We start from the raw sequence: 20635 nt of genomic DNA, 5'->3' as shown, positions 1-20635 counted from the left end.
CCCCACTCCTCTCCCCCTCCCTCTCCAGTCTGAGGGGCAGTCAGGGTTCCCTGCCCTGTGGAAAGTCCAAAGTCCTCCCCGCTCCATCTTGGTCTAGGAAGGTGGACATCCAAACTGGCTAGGCTCCCACAAAGCCAGAACATGAAGTAGGATCAAAACCCAGTGGCATTGTCCTTGGCTTCTCAGCAGCCCTCATTATCCGTCATATTCAGAGAGTCCGGTTTTATCCTACTTTAAGCTCCTACTCTAAGACTCAGACTGGCTTTTTAAGAACAGTTGGGCAAAGGTAGCCACAGTGAGTTCCTGAAGGAAAGAGAAAAAGCCTTTGGGCCCAAAGAAGAGGTTTCTTTGGAGAGATGGTTACTGCATATAGCATAATAGGAGTCCTAAAGGGAAAGAACCTTTAGTTTTCTCCACTTCTCAGAATGGTGGGACAGTTATTGTCACCATAAAGGGTATCACAGGTCCTGAATGGAGACATCCTTCTGTTCCTGAGAAATAAAGGGAATCCCTGGATCTAATAGGCTTGGGAGGAGGGGAAAGGGGTTTTATACCACATGACCTAGGCTATATTCCAAGAAGGTGCTAGATCGAAGTAAAGTTATAATTCTAGGTCATCTTGGGCCTGAGTGTGGAACAGCAGGCCGGGTTTGCAGCTACAATGAAGATATTGCAAACCTGGGCCACTTACCAACTCTTTATCCAGAAAGGGAGTGTCTGTCCAGGGGTGGGGCCAGATTTTAGGGAGAGAGAGTTGGAGGATCTATGCACTAAACGTATCTGTGTGGAACATTCCCTACTATCCTTGCCCAATGTTAGAAAACCCCTATTTTCATTTGATAACTTTGCCATCCTGGTTCAGTTCAGCAAGCCCGGGATGGTAGCACGTGCCTGTAAGGCTAGCACTTAGGGAAGTAAAAACAGGAAGATCATGAGTTTAAAGCCAAGCCAAGCCAAGCTATATCAAAAGTCTCAGCTCAGCTTATGGACAGTATCTTCAAATTTAAATATGGTTAACTGGGCAGCTAGTCTGCTATTCTTCATGTACCACTCAGCCTCAGAGCCAAGGAGAAGCACATAAGTAAGAATAATGCCTTGGTCATCATCCTATGCCCAGCTTATATCCTTCTTGGCAGATGTTTTCATCTTGGTTGAGTCCCTGGATTGTATCCTGCAAAGGCAAGACCATGACTAGTAAAAGTTAGTAGGGGAATGTTCTTCTGGACCAGTATTTTTCCCCTTGCTTGCTTTCTCCTTTACCTCAGCCAAGCTTTATGTGGCCCTCCCAAAGTAATATTCCACCAAACACAGGGCAAAGCCAGCCTGTTCTTCCATTCTATACCCAGCATCCCGCCTTTCCCATTGTGTCCTAACATCAAAGGCAAATCCTGCAGTGCCACAGCACAGAAAGATGTTTTCAAGGTCAGGTTCTCAAGCCTCTTGGGTGTAGATTCCAGCCTAGTTCTGCCCTTGGAGTGAGGAATCTGAGGGGAGATGCTCGACTTCTTCAAGCCCTGTTTTCTTCATCTGTACAGGGGAAAAAGGTTGTTTTTAGCACCAAGGATTCTTCTGAGGATGAAATAAGCTAATACTCACAAATACCTTATCTTCATTTATTATGTCTGATAACATCTCATCAGGGTTATTGCTGTAAAGCAGGTGTTCTGAAAAAAATTTATTTTTGGGACAACCTCATATCCAACGAAGACTTGAGCTTCCAAAAGGAGAAATCAGTTGTTTGGTATCAAGACTCTTTCCTACAGAGGGGAAAGGAGTCATTATACTATATAAAAGACTTGGGTACTCACATGTTCACTGGAGACACTCAGGCCTTAGCCTCCATCCAACCAGTCAGTTTTTTAACATGCATTCTTACATTTGATTTCTAAAAATTGGTTTATCACATGTCACTCTTCCTTCCTTCTCTAAACCATAAATATTGTCCTAAATTTACTATTAATTTTCATACACATTTATTTAAGTATAAACTCTAAAAGGATATTTTACATGAAAAATAGTTTTGTTTGAAACATTCATTATATATATATATGGTACTTATAACAAAAACTTAATAACCTGATAAATATTTACTTTTCTTCTACATTGAATATCGAGTTTATTCAAGGTAGCAATTGTACTTATAACAAAAACTTAATAACCTGATAAATATTTACTTTTCTTCTACATTGAATATAGAGTTTATTCAAGGTAGCAATGTATCTAACTCAAAAAGTATAGGCCCCAACTTCTCTTGAAAAGAGGGGTAGCCAATAAGATTAAAGATTGTAGGTCATGAGACCTCTCCTTAAATTTTCAGAGGGACCATGCTGCCAGGTATACATTTACCTGTCCTCCTTTCTTTCTTTTCCCTGCTTGGAAGAAACATGACTGATGCTCCCAGATCCCTTTGATTCTTAATATCAAACAGTAATGCCGAGGAAAATGGGACAGAGAAATCCATCATGACTTAGAACCTCAGAGTGTGCCTTAGATTATCGACCTCTCAACGTGTTGTTTGTCATAAGTAAATACCTGGTTTACAGCGGTTATGAAGCTAAACCTAATGCTAAATGAAACAGGATCATATTTTATACATCACATTCCTAGTTGAATACTTAATCCAATACTGTACTTGTGCTTGTTTGCTGAGGCAAGTGTAGTATTTAAAGTAACACTTCAGGGGTTAGACTGGCTGATCGGTAGCTCTCTTCTGCCACTAACAACTCTAAGAGAGAGCTACATATAATTATACCTCCCTATACCTTATTTTGTTCATGTGTAATAGTGCCCCTATCATGGTTGTCATGAAAATTATTAGTTTATATCCCCAATGTTTAGTATTGTGCATAAAGGAAAGTGATAACTCTTAGTGAAAGTTGCTAGTTTTTTCTATTTTCTATGGTCTAATTCTATCTTCATATAGTATTCCATTCTATTTATATGGTCCCATTTATTTTTCTTTATAATCTTATATAGACATTTCCATTTTTAATTTTCCTAAATGATGATGAAGTTAGTATTTCCAGATTTTTTTTTTGTATGCATTTGTACAGTTTTCTCCAGGGTACCCATCTAGAAGTAGAAACACTGGATCCATGGACAAATGTACTTTCAACTTACCCTCATAAAGTTAAATTGCTTTCAAATGTATAATAGCAATTTGCAAATGAAAATGCCTGTTGTACCTCGTCTTTGGCAAATCTGAAATTCACTAGGCTTTAATTTGTTTGCCAGTCTGGTAGTGTGACATTTGCAACTTCATTGTTTTAATTTGATGATTACTAATGAAGCTAGGAGTAACTTGGTATGAAGCCGCATGGGTTTCCCCTTCTGCTTCTATCATTCATTTTCCTCCTGGGTTATTGATCATTTCCTTTACTGAATTTGGATACATATTGATGTGACCAGCATCCTTACCTAGACCTTCGTTCATCTTTCCATCTTCTTCAGGAGACACACATTTTAATGTGCTTCAGGTTCATCACTCTTTTGTCAAATTATTGATGTCTTTGTTTCTAGAGTTTCTTCCATGCCTCAGAATTACAAAACCACTCTCCTGTGTTTCAATTCACCCTTTTACCTTCAGGAAGGTCTTTAATATACCTTGAATTTACTCTCTATGTTTGATAAGAGGTGAAAAGTGTTCACTTGTTATTACTTATTATTACTGTTATTACTGTTGTTACATTGGTTGTCAAAGGGCCCAACATTTGTTAGTCCATATCTCTGTACTGACTTAAAAAGCCATTATCTGTCAAGTGTCTAGTACCATGCATACATTGGATTATTATCCTATCCCATGGCATGTATCATTTGTCTATCTGCCATCCTGATGCTGGTACTCGCTGTCAAAGTCCCTTGAAGATCTTTAAAACATGATTTACACCTTTGATTGATTGGTATTGTGCATTATAAATTATCGTTAGGACATCCACTCCTAGTTGGACAGTTCTTGTAGCTCTATGGAGGACGTGTCTAAGACCCACTGCTACACAGAAGATAATAAGAATAGATTTGACTCAAAATAGCATTTTACCTCTCTTATCAACACATCCTTTGATGTCTCATCCTCCAAACCCATCGTACTTTCTGCTACTATCAGGAGGTCTCATACTCCATCCCTCTTGCTGCCCTCAGAAACTGCTGCACAGCTGGGTGATGGTGTCGCACGCCTTTAATCCCAGCACCGGAAGGCAGAGGCAGGTGGATCTCTGTGAGTTCGAGACCAGCCTGGTCTACAGAGCTAGTGCCAGGACAGGCTCCAAAGCCACAGAGAAACCCTGTCTCGAAAAACCAAAAAAGAAAGAAAGAAAGAAAGAAAGAAAGAAAGAAAGAAAGAAAGAAAGAAAGAAACTGCTGCACATGATTCTGTGCTTAGCAGTAATCCACCTCGCATCGGTGGGCAGCAAAGCCATTTCCCTTACTAATGGTCTACAGACAGAAGCGTTGCCTAGATACAATATTTACAGCCTCAGCAACTGGAAAGGACCTGTGAGAGAAACCATTCTATATGAGACGTGAGATGCCAGGAAATCCCCACCAACTCTAAAAGGAATTAAAAACGTGGAAATACATTTCTCCTCAACAGTTCACCCTTTCATGAAAGGATGAAGTGAAATTACTGGAGGTGAGGTTAGGCAGTTGAATATACAAATTTATTTACTTTTATTTCAATTTCCTATATCTAAAAAAAATAAGCTGAGAGGTTGCTGATTTTGTGCCATGGATCAGTAAAGTTTTCATAACACACGAAAACTGGTTAACTGGATACCAAGTCCCCTGGGAATCAAGAAATGCCATTGGGTCAGTGTCCCCTTCCTTAGCCAGAATGTAGTAAGAGTAGATTTCTGATGCCCAGGATCTCTGGCCAACAGTTGGAACTGCAATGAAATGGGAATATTAAAGCATTGGAGACTGAGTCTTTGAGGGGATATAGTTCCTGGAGGTCTAGGCATCATACCTAAGCCTCCATCGCACAGTCTAGCCTAGGCACATCTACTGTCTTCCTGTAGCTGCTGGTTTCAGGTAGACTCATGGTTATTTGCTTTCTCTGTCTCCTAGAGTCTTGCCATGCAGGTCAGAGGAATAGTTAAGTGGTAAAGTCTTCTCTACTTCCCTGACATTTTATTATGTTTTCTTCTCTTGTTGCTAGGTTTATGATGTCATCATAGGAGATTCTTACTCATGTTCTCTTCTACAATTGTATAGACCCTCTTCTAGGGCCTCACAGGTTTTATAGGTTTAAAGTAGAACCTCATGTGAAGGAACTCTGATTTACCTTTGTAATGTAAAAGATTATTTGTTAAAAAAAATCTCTTGGGGTGATCACAGACTGTAAGGTAAACATACATGTAATTCTGGCTCAAAATAAGTGGAAGAAGCAAGGGCCCCAGTGTGTAGGCTGACTAAGGGAACTGATTTGCTTCTATTGTTCATTGTCTTTATGGTGTGTAACAAACCATCCAAACTCTCTTCATTTTTATTATTATTGCAAGATTATATGCACCTATATGTACATAATATTATCTATGATGTGTTATCATTAATCTTATTCTAGAAGAAAGGGAAATTAGAGTCATCTGCACAATATGGACAACTTCAGACTTACCCACATTCATACTTTCTAAGCCACAATCTCATCGTATATGATAATTCAATACAAGGGCAAATTCATTTCTAAAGCCCTTTTTACTGATATAGTCTATTTCAGTTCCAGTATATACAAATATTAAGCCATTTCTAAGAAAAGAGAAGCTAAAGGCTTACAGATAAACAGAGAAGGCATATGAGAAAGGAAAGCTAAGGAACAGCAAAAGCTCGTGAACTGTGAGCAGTGAGGTTCTACTGAGGAAGGGCTGGCTGAGACACAAGGGGCCATCCTACCGCTAGTACTTTAGCTGGAGTCCTGAACAAGAATCAAGGGTTTGTAATCCTGAGCAATGGGGACAGGTCACAAACACTTCCCCAATAATTGCTCTATCTCAAAACTCCAATCACTCTTATTTGCTGTGATCCCGGGGGTCAGAAGGAATAAGATCAGAGTAACTTTGGTAAAAGCTTTCTAATAGGTGTCAGCGATGGAGAAAACTAGTTTTAAGTTTGTTGTGTAAAGGGAGTCAATACTAAAAACTTCTAGGGAGCAGGTCCTTGGTGAAATTGTACTGAAATGGATTTCACGTGGTTTATTGATGTCAGTTACTATAATCTCTGAGCTGTTTCATTCCAAACATCTCTTGTTATCCTCCCAAAATGTAGTCCCAAAAAAAGTCAAAGTCTCGAGGTCCTTAATCTCAGGTAATTCTAAACAGGAATACTGGAGAATTGCGTTCCCCTTTTAGGAAGAATCAGTATCACACAGACATAACTGACCTCAAAGGACCACTTGGGGAAGAGCGGTGAAAAGTAAGGATCCTTTTCGGAGAGTTTCAAAGTCATCACACAAACCCAGTGCTGCTTAGCGCTGATCACTGTGCCTAGGAAGATGTAAAAGGATGATTGATCTCAGGGGGCTCTGGGGTAGAGTGTGACTGTTCCCAGGGGGCACTGAGGTAGCTGAGTGTGACTAACATGTAGACGCTCTCAGTTCAGAAGAGCACATACTCAAGTAAACAAGACTAAGAGCTAAGTTGGGATAAGAATAGAGTACAATAAGTCATATTAAGGATCAATCAAACTTTCCAGGAGAATAAACAAGGATGAGCGTTGGGAGTGGATTGAAGGTGCAGAGTGCTGGTGTTGATGCTGAGGAAAAGATGTACACAAAAGAAGAAAAAAAAGAAAAGTAGAGTACTAGGTAGTACCCTGTCTGAGGGTAGAAGAAGGAACTAGGTACCAGAAAGAGTATAAAAGGGCCTCCCAGGATCTCATGACTGATGAGTTGAATGAATAAACCAGACAGCTTGATTTGGCTTACCTTGGCACTAAGGATCTCCATGAGGACCAGAAGGAGCTCTAATCCCATGTCCTAATAAAGTTCAATTTCACTTCTCCTATGGCTTCTGGCATTCCTAGGAGATCGGGTTTCCTTGTCAGTCTGTGGCTGTACTAGACAGCATTTGCTGTGTTTCTCTCACCTGACTTTCTACGTGATCCTCCTTGTATATTTTCCCTTGCATGGTCCCACACCTGGGGATGGCTCTTCCCAATCAAACGATATCGTTTGAGGTCAACAAGCCTATGCTGTAAGGTTTTATAAACAATTATAAAGTCACATGGAAGGACATTATATCTTATTAGCATATCATGCATTTTAAGGGAGCATTTCACTTTTCTGGCAATAGTCACCAATAGCTATCACGTTAATTATGATTCCAGATGTCTTTACTAGAGAACTCTCCTCCCCTTTATCCTTTTCTTATCCTGTCCCTCTCTTCCATTCTCCCTTTAACTTCCTCCCCAGTGTATGGTCACAGTGCATTTCTTCACTCTGGACACAGCAATTCAAAATCAGTGTTTCTCACTTCACTTCACAGGTCCAGTCCTGTGTTCTTTGTACTGAAACAGGCATCTAGTTCATTTGTCCTTGGTAAGGCTCTTCCCAGATTTCCTGCCCCGAACTGCCCCCACCTCCGACTTTCCTGGGTATATTTATCAATGTGTACCTTGTTCCACGTGTTTGTCTGAGCATGGTGCATTGAGCCAGTCACTCTGGCCTCCTTTCTTTTAATTGCTTATAGCCCTATGAACTTTGAACACCTATTTCCACCCTTCAGCTAAGCACTGATTCATTCCACTTCTGCGAGCCATTTATTCACCTTTAATTAGACACAACTTAACTATTTTGCCATTAAAACAAACCAAAAGAACCTATAAAGCAACTTGTAAGTGAAACTCCATTTCTGCCTGCAGGGATATTGAAAATGAAATTATGCAGCTCATTTTACCTGTCCTATACAAAGGAAAGATTGGCTGCATTGTCTTTAAATTTCCCTTGATCTTTTATCTTTCATCAGAAAGATAACTGGGAAATCAAGGTTAGACTAGGGAGGGAAATGGGAAGCAGGCAGCCACAGTTCTCAACAGACAGCAGACACATGAATGTAGGAGACAGCGTTCCTTCAGGTTTGCTGTGTGGTAAGATCCCTGCACTGCCTAACTGGGTAAGTTTCTCATCTCTGTCCCCAGATCTCCTTACTCAGAAAACTCTTAGGTAGGATGGAACGTAGAGCTTCTGAGTTGCCTGTTTTGGCACTTTCTGGATTCATGCTTGCCTCCAGACACCCAGCTCTGATTCAGAGAATTACCAGTTCTACCTGTTGAGGAATCGTGCATGTCTTCCATCTTTTAACAGGTTGTGACCCTCACTATTAGCCATTTGTTCAATTTCCCCACTGATTTCCTACCCAGTTACTTTGCATGTGAATACAGCCTATCTCTCCTCCAACCATTTCATTGGCTAAAGAGCCATGCCTTCTGTCTGCAGCATCCTCTCACGGGATAGCCAATTCTTTCAGAAAATCCATAATGGCCTTGAAGAAATGTCTAATATTTGGAGCATATATGAATTTTCTGTTGTCTGGTTACTAGTAGACTTCCCCAGGTCAGTGTCTTTAAGGGCTAATCTCTTGACTTCAGATTTGGAGGACAGCACTCGGATATCATGGTGGCAGAGTCAAAAGAGAAATTCTAGAATATCTATTGACGGAGTCACTAGAGACAGATGTGTTCGTGTCCTGCTGTCCTGTTCCACACTGCTCCAGCGGGTCTCACTGAAATCAGTTTCTAAAATCCCATCTTCTTCCAGTGCAGTCGGGATAAGGCCACAAGGCTGGGTCTGGCTATGGAAAATAGACTATGAGCAAGGTGCTGTACTTAACTGCTGGGTCCCTGGCCTGGCTACATTTAAAGCCACATGTTGAAATGATAAGGAAGCGGGAACTTGGATCCCTGAGTCACTGGATGGAGAATAAGCACCTCTACTTGAAAAGTCTTCGCAGGTTGTTCTAAGCCAATAAAATTCGCTTCTCCTACCTTGACTCATATGACAAGCAGCATGAGCAAAGAATGTTCAAGAAAGAGAAACAACAGGAAGTCTAGGCGCTCACACACAGTAGCATCTGGAGGCAAAGAGCCAGAAGGAAAGAGGTAGGCAAAGGCAGCAAGTAGCAGCATAGATGACAGTGGAATTTAAAAAAAACCTAGATCTTAAGCAATCATAATTATCAAGCTATAAGAAGAAAACGGCCATGGGCTGACTTCCACATTAGAACAATAATTCTGGAACTATATAAAGGCTGGTTACAAACGGAGTGAGAAAGTATGCAAGGGATAGTTTGAAGCCAATGGGTATGTAAAATATTTAGGAGGCAAATATGTATAGAACTTAAAAACAGACTGATTTATATGGCTGCCAAATCATCAAATATAGACCCTATAATAGAGATGGGGGTTACTAGTTTCCAAGTGAACTTCAGAGACAATCTGACTTTTGGGAACATTCATGATGCAATACCCAGAACGCAAGACAGAAGGCAGTGGCATACTTTGGTCCAACTGATGAGGGTGTTGATAATCCCAGGTGGGAGGCCAACTTGCTGGGTAGCAGGGACATCATGAGTTCTAATGAACTTCAGAGGTGGGGTATAGTGCAATAGATTGGACTTCTTGTCTGTTTAAAAATGATTTTCTCTTGAAAAGCTGATGGCGTAAATTTTTATCAAAAATAAAAATTATTAACTCAAAAACTAGTGATGGCTAAGCACAGCCTGCTGGTGATGTTTGGAGTTTTGGAGGTCCCCCTTTATTATCTTCTCTAGGCTTGTATCCTTTGGTTAATTTCATCTAAGGACTCGACTCTTTTTCACTGTCCCTTCATCTTACCCCAAATGCCCTCTTCTCTCCAACCAAAGACAGCTCTGCCTTCTTCACTCTGCATTCTGGCATCCTAATTATCTGACATGCTTTGTGTATTTATTTATTTATTATGTATACAATATTCTGTCTGTATGCCTGAAGGCCAGAAGAGGGCGCCAGACCTCTTTACAGATGGTTGTGACCCACCATGTGGTTGCTGGGAATTGAACTCAGGACCTTTGGAAGAGCAGGCAATGCTCTTAACCACTGAGCCATCTCTCCAGGCCCCCTGACATGCTTTGTGATCTGTGGTTAAGACACATTTGCAGCTCATGCTCTTCTCCCTGGGAAGATTTCTAGTGCTGGGGAGATGGCTCAGTAGCTGAAGTGCTTGCCTTGCAAGCATGAGGACCCGAGTTCAGTTCCTGGAACCCCCATTAAAAAATAGACAGACATTTTTAATACAAACTGTAATTCCAGAGTTGAGTGGCAGAGACAGGAGGATCCCTGGGCTCCACCTAAGGTGTCTACTTACCCTGGCATTATTAGGGATTATTAGGTCTTTGACAATTACTCTCCCAAGAAATCATTATTGACCAGGTGGGTCTCAGAAGCATAAAACTAACTAGGATGTCTCTCCAGTGCTGATTTCTGTCTTCTAGCATACACTTCTTAAAATTCAATTTCTGAGTATGAAGTAAATAATAAATAATAAATTAATGATGTGATATAGTCTAGGTTTAAAATACTTGAATATAAATGTGTGAAGGGGAACATTTTGGCTTCCAATAAACACAGCTTTTCCTAAAAAGGAGACTAGAAAAAAATAAATAAATAAAAGGTTCCAGAGAACAATCATTCTGCCTTCCCCTGCTGACTTCTGTCTGTTCACCTGTAAAATAAACAAAGGCTACATAGGAAGAATGTAATGTCTATCAAAATAAGTGGGAAAAAAAGCAAAATGAATAAGATTGCTTTCTTGCCAGTCCTCTGACCTACTTGAATGTTTACATAATGAAAAGAACCCAGGCTAGCTGAATTTTAATTTCAAGGCTAATGAAAACCTACTGTTGCAGTTGCTTTGACCTTTCTGTGGGAGTGGAAATCCCCAGAAGGTGGTAGGTGCTTCCTCTCTCTTGGGAGGCAAGCTTCCATGTGAGAAGAGCCAAGGCCTCACCGGACATCATGATGCTTCTGAACCCGGTTCAGGAGGACATCAGAGACTCAGAAGGTAGCTAGCTGGTCCTGTCATAGACTGATAGTTTTTAAGTTTTTATTTTAATAGATTCTGTTCCTGTTCTTGCCTATTTAAGACATAATAAACATACCAAACTACTTAATTTCTGTTATCACTGTGTTTATATAGAGTCAACATCAACATTGAAGCCTCAAAATCAGTTGACTTAGAGTCTATCACATTTGATTAAACAAATGGTATTTGGGCAAGCTGGAAAATTGAAAAATTATTCTAGAACAATTATAGTTTGGGATAACTGATAAAATCATTGATTTGAAGCTATACCTGCATGTTCATTTCAGATTCTTTCATTTAAGGTGGATACTGTTTACTAAGTAGGTGTTGAATAGAAACGTTTGTTTTTATTTTCTTCTGAGATTTACACACTTAGCAATCAGGGCAGAATGTTGTGAAAATTTATGTTTCCTGATGTCCAACTTTCTTGTATTCTAATTCAAATACAATCTATTAAGCAACATAAGGGGTGTGTGTGTGTGTGTGTGTGTGTGTGTAGAGGTTGGGAGTGTGTGCATGGGCACACATGTACATAAACACACATATATATGGAGGCCAGTGGTCAGCCTAGAATGTTGTTCCTCAAGATAGCCATCCATCCTTTTACTGTTTTGTTGTATTTTATTTTTGAGACAGAGTTTCTCGCTGGAACCTGGGACTTGCTGCTTAGGTTAAGGCTGGATGATCAGCAAGCCCTGAGGATCCTACTGTATCTGTCTCCCTGCTGCTGAGACTGATTACAAGTGTGCCTCACATAGCTTTTGATGTAGGTCCTGGAAGTTGAACCCAGGTTCTCATGATCACACAGAAAACCCTTCATAGACTGAGCTATCTCTCTGGTCCAAGAAATTGAGTTGAAATGTAATTTTATACCTCTTCTTTCCTCCTCATGATCCTGGACAGCTTCTATGTTGCAATATGAAAAAGAATGTCAATCTCTGGCCTTTCTTATTCCCCCTTTTCTTGGGTTACGTCCCATTCTTTCCAGTATGACTGCTGCTTCTCTGAATCCTTACCTGACCCCTACGCTTCTCTCCCACATCCCTCCCTAGCTGCCTTTCATTGACTCTCTGACCTCACATAAGCCCCATCTCCTAAGAAATAAGGTCACTCCCTTGCTGAGTGTGATGTCACTGCTCAGCTTTCCTCTGCGAGCTCTTTTACCCTGGCGCTTGCTTCTATAAACATGTGCCTAAAATGTCTCCACCACACTAAGGTAACTTCAGGAGAAGTTTGTACATGTGGACTTAATCACCCTCTTAGAACAAAGATCCAATAGGCATATGTTGAGTCCATAAATAACTAGTTGGCTACCTAATTGAGAGAATGGAAGTTGCTAAAGCCTAAACAAAAGGAAATGAAAATGAAAGGAATTGAAACCAATAAGAAATGTGAGTCGGACAAAATGAGGGAGTTAAGATCTGAGAAATGGGATTCCTAACTAATATAATGGCCCACCTCATCAGAATCCCCCCCCCCATTATCTAGAAGACATTCTGCACAGATCAAAATAACTCTGGTACTTCAAGGCAGGGTGACTTTGTGTGCAAACTGATAACTCTAATAAACTTGATCCTTGAGTTTACTGGTAATGGGAGGCACCATTTCCAGAGGTGGAGATGGTGACTTTACAGCAAGGAGGACCTTGGGCCATCAGGAGTGCCCTTCCCCTGCCATTCTGAGCAGTCATAAACCTCACCTCAGATAAAATGTGACACGGTCCTTGCTTCCTGTTCCACTGTCGGGAAGAAGGACATTACTGAGAGGAACAACAGGCTGGGAGGTGACAGAGTTGCCTGCCAGCCCTCAGCCTCAGCCCTCAGCTCACCCTCACGCTTGCAGTCCACCTCCTACACCTCATCATTCTTCTCCCTAAAACTCTTCAGGACTCCCCGGTTCTCTTCCTCACAGCATAAAAACTTAACAAGCCTTCTGACCCAGTCTTGTCTTTCCAGTCCCAGCCTCTCTCATTGTTGGTGGCCAAGCTTCATGATCTCTGAAGAAAAGGCTTATAGATTTCTGCTTCTTGATCCAGCCATCTTCCTGCAGCAACATTCCCCCTAACCTGCCTAGTGTTTCTCTTTACATGCTTGCTAGATAATGCTTTAAATAATGTTGCTTTCCAGAGACCTCCTCTGATTCTGTAAATCTGTGTGTGTCCATGTGTGTCTGTGTTCATGAGAAACACACTTTTATGAACCACTGAGATATGTTGCCTCTAAATAGTTTAGAATGAACTTTTTAATAATAAGAATATTGTTATGTAAGTGATACACTTACTGAAAAATAACAGAAGTAAGATGATTAACATTATTAAGTCACGACACTACTTAATCTGCAATTTGTTCTCAAATTTTATCCACTTTGTAATAATAGTTATATTTTCTTAAGGCATGGGAGCAATTATTTATTTCTTTTGCATTCATTTTACTTTTGATTTTTGTTGTTGATCAGACAGGGGCTTGCCATGTATCCCAGGCCGACTTTGAACTCTAGATTCTCCTCATGTCTCAGTCTCTTCAGTGCTACAGCATCAGCCACCATGCCCTGCTCTTTATGACTCCCACTCTCAGTCCAGAATGCCATCCAGAATCATATTCTATTTAACTTTCTCGCATGCAATTCTAAGCTTTTCTTTGATTTGTGACACTTGAAAAATATAGGTTGGTGATTTTGTGAACTAACCTCTAACTTGAGAGGTTTTTTTTTTAAATAATGTTTCTAACTCATAAGTGATGTCATGTTTTCTATATATCATATCAGAAAGGTACAAGATGTCAAGATTTCCCAATGTTATTATTCTTTAAAATTAAGAAAATATCCAATTCCTTATCAAACTTTCCTTCATTAATTTGCCGTCCCTTTCATATCTGCTCCCTACCACTACTGCTACCAAACCCCACAACGCTGAGGTTTAAATCCAAGACCTTCATGTATACAAGGAAAATAACCTCCAAATGAATAACATCTTCAACCCTCATCCTTTTACTTTTAAGGAAGATTACTGTACTTCTTTCTTTACATAGTTTTAGGAATTGAATCTAGGGTCTTACAGGTGCCAAGTAAGCCTCTACCACTGAGCTTCATTCTTCATTGAATTGAATCCCTGCTTTCAACTTCTGCTCTGTGGCTGACCTTTAGTAAGTTGTCCAGGCTTTCCTACTTTCTAGCCCAGGTAGCCCTTGATATTGTGGTCCTCCCCCTTCATTCTCTTGAGTAGCCAGGTTTATGGCCCTGTACCACCAGGCCCAGCCTGTTGTTAGAAAGAAAATCAGAGCATAATTATGACAAAGAGATGTTTAAAATTACCCCACAAAAAAAAAATACCTGCATCACCTACATCAGTCCAATCTCTTCATTTAAAAAGATCTTACCGCCCAAAAGAGAGAGGTCTCCGGTGTGTGCAGCATTAGCCAAGGCAAAATTTCTCATTTGCATTTTCAACTCTGCTCATGAATGATCTTTTCATTCCCTTGGCCTTTGCAATAAAAAGGTGCCCGTGAGACGAGTATATCTTCGCATAATGAGAAAAAAAGACACACTATTCTTTCTGACTTACAAAATGTCATAATATTGCTTATGGTCCCATTATGATGGGCATCTGTAATTGCATTTACTTTTTTATGCTTGCTTCAATGGTTTATGTAGTCTCTGAAGAGCTCTCTGCAGCCCTGGGGTCTGTGAATTGAAAAATCGTTCAGATTGATTAAAGCATGAAGAGAATGACGATGAGGGTCGGGTCATGTGAACATCAGGAAAGTAAAATATTACCATTGAAACTACAAATGGAACTTTTTTTTTCCATAAATGATCAGATTTACAATGGAAGCCTGGGTTGTTCATTGTAAGATTAATAACAACTGACATTAACTCATGTATTTATTCAAAAGAAAATAATCTTATGAGCCCAGTAAGTGAAAAAGACCATTATACACAAATTCTAACTTCACAAAGTGCGTCTTTGAGAGATTTACTTCTAGGACTTCAAACAAAATTGGTCAAGAGGAACCTTGAGAGTTTAGTTGTGTGTTCCTTTAAAGAGCCTGGCAGCTAGAAGATTCAGAGTACAGCACCATCCTCCACAATTGCTGGTTACCTTTGCATCATGGTGACCAAAATACCCAACAGAAACAACCTCAGCAATGAAGCCTCCTCTTTGCTCATGGTTTTGGGAAATCCAGTACATAGTTCCTTTGCTCCATGACCTATTGCCATGACCAAGACAGCTTGAAGGAATCGTTTAATTTGGGGCTCCAGTTCCAAAGCAGTAGAGTCTGTGTTCTTCAGGGCAGGGAGCATGATAGTAGGCAAGCAGGCATGACACATGCCGAAGCTGTGCCCGAGAGCTTACAGCCCTCTCCACAAACAGGAAGAGGGGAGAGATACATTATGTAACCTACTAGGCTTCCATTGGAGTTGCTGTATAGTTGAGAATGACATTGAGATGCTGACCCTTCTGCCTCCATCTCCTGAGTGCTGAGATTACAAATGTGCACCTCTACACCTGGCTTTTGTGTGATAGAACCCAGTGGCTCACGCTTGCTAGGCAGACCCTCTGCCAACTGAGTCCCACCTCCAGTCCCATCCATTTTCTGATGCCCTGCTCTGAAGTGTTACAAGGTTAAAAGTTTTATATTCAAAGAAATCCCAAAGACTAAAGAGCTCTTGGGAATGGAATACCTGTGACATGAGAACCGAAGGAGGGAGCTCTGAAGGGAAAAGGAGTGGATCAGAAGAGTGTGGGTACAAAGAGCATGCAGGAGGGGACCCAGCTGCAACAAGCAAGGTGATGTATATGGATGAAGAAAATGTTATCATAAAACCTATTACACAGTCTGCTACTTTTCTTAAAAACTCAGTTAAAAGTAAAATGTAAACATCTCTCAATTTGTTCTAAAATATGTCAACATAGTTTTATGTGCTGCCCAATTTTTTCTTCTCAAATTTCTTCCAAAGTTAATAATATTGACTATTCTTCCAGAGGACCCATGTTCAACTCCTAGCACCTCTGTAGTGTCTAACAACTATCTATAAATCCAGTTCCAGGAAATCCAATGCCTTATTCTGGCCTCTACAGGCACTGGACATGTAAGTGGTACACAGATAGACATGATGGCAAAAAAAAAAAAAACTCATACACATAAAAATTTTTTAAACACTTAATTACATGAGAAAGCGATGGTAAGAATATCTTTCTTCAGTTTTTAAAAGCTAACTCATTTTGTAAAGGTTTATTTTTATTTTATGTGTATGTGCACATGCCTGTATGTATGTAGGTAGGTAGGTAGGTGTGTGTGTGTGTGTGTGTGTGTGTGTGTATGCTTGCAAGCATACCTAGTGCCCACAGAGCCTAAAGGAGGGTATCAGATCCCCTAGAACTGGATTTGCATGTAATTATGAGTCACCTGATACGAGTGTTGGGAAATGAACCCAGGTTCTCTGCCAGAGCAGCAAGTGCTCTTAACCACAGACCACCGCTCTCGCCCATCTTCCTTCTTTTTATGTGGGGAAGTAAAAGATGAACAAGGTGAATGGAGAAATTTTACCATTAAGAATGAACAAGAGCTCAAATGTAGCCCTTTAGCATCCCATCCTTGCAGACCAAGCTTTGGCTTTTCTACGACTGCATCGACCAGGTTGTCCACACCTGCCACACCACCATTATTACCTGCTTTCACAATCCTGATGCTTGTTTAGTTGTAGATTGTTTTTCTTGTTGTTTAATACATCTGACCCAAAAACAGATGCATTGTAAGGACTGTTCCCATTTTTCTAGACAAATAAAGACATATTTCATAGACAAATGAAGAGATGCCATGCTGTGTTTTCCTCCTTACCATAGTGACTTCTTGTGTCACTCACCTCTCCTGATGACACCTTCCTGTGTGTTTTTAGACCATTGTACCTGTTCCTGGAAATGACTCTTTCCTTGGACTTTTCTTGGCTACGGTGGAAATGGAGAACCCAAAATGGCTTCCCCGAATCCCCTTCAGAAAGCACACCTCTGCTTTCTCCAGAGATGAACCAGCAGAGCTACAACCCAACAGAGCAGCGAGTGGTATACCCCAACAATGGACTGTGTCACCAGGACTGGAAGAAGGTCTCCAGGAAGTACCCAGGAAACAGCATCTGTACAACCAAGTATACCCTACTCACCTTCCTGCCCCAGAATCTCTTTGAGCAGTTTCATAGGTATGCAACAAGGTCCCCCAACTATACACATCTTAGCCTAGGATTTGCCACTGAGACAAACTCAGGGAAGCTTTTCTCTAAGCAGCATCCTTTAATATCCACATGCATATATGGAACAAGCTTCTCTCATTGATCAAGTGATGGGTAGTGATGCCATGTGTTGGGTAGTAAGCATACATGCAGGAAAAGTGAAATAGTGGACTCATTGTACCATCTATTGAATGTGACATACTAACTTTTAAATTATTAAATTGATTTTTAAAAGGAATACTTGCAAAAAGAAGAATATGGTGCTTTACAGTGAGAATTTGACCTACTTAATAATGTCAGCAAAGATTTCCTTGAGGAAATAGTAATTCAGATATGACTAGATGAAAAGATAGGTTTCTGGGTAGATAACTCACAGGGGCATTGGGGGCTAAGGTGTTCACTGAGCCAAGTTTGTGGACCAGAGTTCAGATCCCCAACACCCATCTAAGGGTTAGTCAAGGGGGAGGCTGCCTACCTATAATCCCAGTTCCTGGGAGAGGGAGACTGGGGAGCCCCAGAGCAAAGCTGACTAGTTTAGTGAAATCAGCGAGCTCTTGTTTCAAGTAAGAGACCCTACCTCGTTATGTATGTACTGAGGAAGACTTCAAATGTCAACATCTAGCATGCACACATGTCTATGCTCTTGCACAAACATATGCACCCATACATATGTGAACACATTACATATAACACATGCATTTTTAAAGGAATAGAAATAAACAAATGGGTGAAAGGAACCAGGAGAATGTTTCTACTGACATAGTCACATGAGCAAAGGCACTGTGGCAGAGGAAATGAGAGTCACTTAAAAATTTTGAATGTATAATCCATTCGTTTCAAACAATGAACAAAAGCATTAATTATAAATCAAATATATGCTTAAAATCACAAAATCTATTGATGTTTATGATGTTCATCAGCTGTCATGCTTCAGAACACTTTAGTGTACACAAAACCAACTTTTATGTCACATAACATTTATAAGAGTCCTTTAAAGTGGACAGTATGATATTATGCTATCTTTGCACAAGAGAGAACAAACACAGGCAGGTCCGTGAATTAATAAATCACAGAGACAAGGTAAAGGTGATGACCACCAAGATTGATGGCCTGAGTTCAATCCCTGTGACCTAGAAGAAGAGAATCCACTCCTTCAAGTTGTCCTCTGAGCTCCATATGCACACTATGGCAAAGGGCACATGCATGCTTGTGCACACACACACAGAGAGAGAGAGAGAGAGAGAGAGAGAGAGAGAGAGAGAGAGAATAAATGAGTGTAATTTTTAGAAATCTATAGAATTTGCCTTCAACGCATTTACTACATTGTTTGACTTGACTGAAAGGCGTATTTGTTTGGGTTAAAGCCACTAACTAGGAAGAGATTGGAAGAGGAGTATTGTTTCACCTCCTGGGTCTCCGCTCACAGCTTGCTTGTCCCTCCAGGTGGGCCAACCTCTACTTCCTGTTTCTGGTGATTCTGAACTGGATGCCCTCCATGGAAGTCTTCCACCGGGAAATCACCATGTTACCATTGGCCATTGTCCTGTTCATCATCATGGTCAAAGATGGCATAGAGGACTTCAAGAGATACTGCTTTGATAGAGAGATGAACAGCGCCAGCATTCAGATATACGAAAGGTAAGGGGGCCCTCCCACTGTTGTCCCTCTTGTAAACGGGCTAAATAAAGCATATTTAAGGGACTCATCTTTATTTGAGTATGGCTTTTAACTTTAGTTTGTATGTGCGTGTGTTTGCCACAACACACAAATAAAGTTCGAAGGTCAACTTGTATGAGTTGGTTCTCCCTTCTAGTGTTTGGGGTCTGGGTGTTGAACTTAAGTCATCAGACTTGATGGCAAGCACCTTTGTCTACTCAACTAACCTCATATGTTCTTTTAAAAATAATAATATTTTTAAAGTACTACTTTTATTTTTGCTATTATAATTTCATCATTTTCCCCTTCCTTTATCTCCCTCCAAGCCCCCTTGATCTTTTTAAAATTCATTGCTTTTTCTCATTAATTATTGTTCTGTGTGTATAGATATGTGTATGGACATATTCCTAAACGTGATCTGCTCGGTCTGTCTAGTGTTACTTTATGTATGTTTTCGAGTCTCACGATTTGGTATTAGAAAGTCAGTTGGCGAGCTCTTCCCTGGAAAGACCATCATTGCCACTCTCAACATTCCTTCCCTGCCTGTAGTTTTTTGTACAGCGCTGAGGCCTTGCAGACTTTCTCCAGGGCATTTCAGCATTGTCTGTTGTTGTTCTTGTTCCGCTCAACTTTGAACAATCATGTTGGTGAAACTTCGTGGGTGTAGTTTCGGACACAGTAGGAGACACAGCTTCACAGCAAGCTCCCTGATCCTGTGGCTCTTACAATCTTTTCACCCCCTTTCTCCCAGGTTCCCTGAGCCTTAGGTGAAGGAATGTTTTGTGGAGGTATCACTCGGGACTGGGCATTCTGATTGGTTCTGGTTTTGCGTAGTGCTCTCCTGCTGTTAAAAAGAGAAGATTCCTTGGTGATGGATCAGGACTACACTTGGATGTGTATAAAAAGACAAATGTTTAGAGTATAGTTAGGGATTATGCGGCTTTAGTGAAGTGGCAGCTGTAGGATCTCTTCCAAGATCCATGACTTCACGAGCATTGGGTAGTTGTCTACGTTTCCAGTGATGGGCATGATTTCCATGTTCTTGATGGGACTTAGTCCAATGAGAGAGCTATTAGTTATTAGCAAGATATGCATGGCACTATTACATGGTAAGGGTTATTTGTGCCGTACTGGTCATTGTTGTGGTTCATGGGTATTACAGTTAGGTAAGCCTGTTGGTTGCTTCTTATTCAGGAGCTTGAATGGCACCTTCTGGTATCAAGAAACCTAGTCCTCAGGGAGGGCCTTGCAGGTCAACTCCAGCTCAAGGATCTTGGGCCCTTTGTCTAAAGTACATGATGTTTTCACCAATAGGGATTTACCTTCCACCTTTGGAAGTAGCCTGTCATGTTCAGAGTCTCTGACCAACAACTCAAAGGAGGACTTGCAATGACTCATGCTGGGGGTTTTGTTAGATGCATCTTCTTTGGCTCTTGGAGAGAGCATTGTCAGCCCAGATAAGAAAATTTCATTCGAACTATATTAGTATATTTATACAGAGACTTACGTGTGTGGTAAGGGTTTTCTTATGTAGATAGTGAGAAGTTCCTTAGGACTTTTTCAGACATTAAGTTTTCTTAATTCAGTGATCCTCAGCTGGGTGTCATTTTGACACACACCTCCTCATGAGTACGTGGTGAAAGGTTGGGATAGTTGGTAGACAGGATACGACCAGCATCTAGCAGATGGAGGCTGGGGGTATCAGGATATGTC

The 20635-nt window shown here is 40.7% G+C and overlaps 1 protein-coding gene across 1 annotated transcript in view; it reads left to right on the top strand.

Moving 5' to 3' along the window:
• The window catches only part of Atp10b (ATPase phospholipid transporting 10B (putative)), a 271382-nt gene that overhangs the window by 155209 nt on the left and 95538 nt on the right, over positions 1-20635 (top strand). Inside the window, exons 4-5 of the mRNA XM_050138627.1 lie at positions 16940-17236; positions 18710-18904. Of these exons, the coding sequence (XP_049994584.1) occupies positions 16962-17236; positions 18710-18904 (470 nt within the window). The 5' untranslated portion in view covers positions 16940-16961. The remainder of the gene's footprint in view (positions 1-16939; positions 17237-18709; positions 18905-20635) is intronic.

Source organism: Alexandromys fortis, unplaced genomic scaffold, assembly GCF_014885135.2.
Source record: "Alexandromys fortis isolate MF-2015 unplaced genomic scaffold, M_Fortis_MF-2015_v1.1 scaffold_11, whole genome shotgun sequence".
NCBI lineage: Eukaryota > Metazoa > Chordata > Mammalia > Rodentia > Cricetidae > Alexandromys > Alexandromys fortis.
This window is presented reverse-complemented; position numbering and strand designations above follow the sequence as displayed.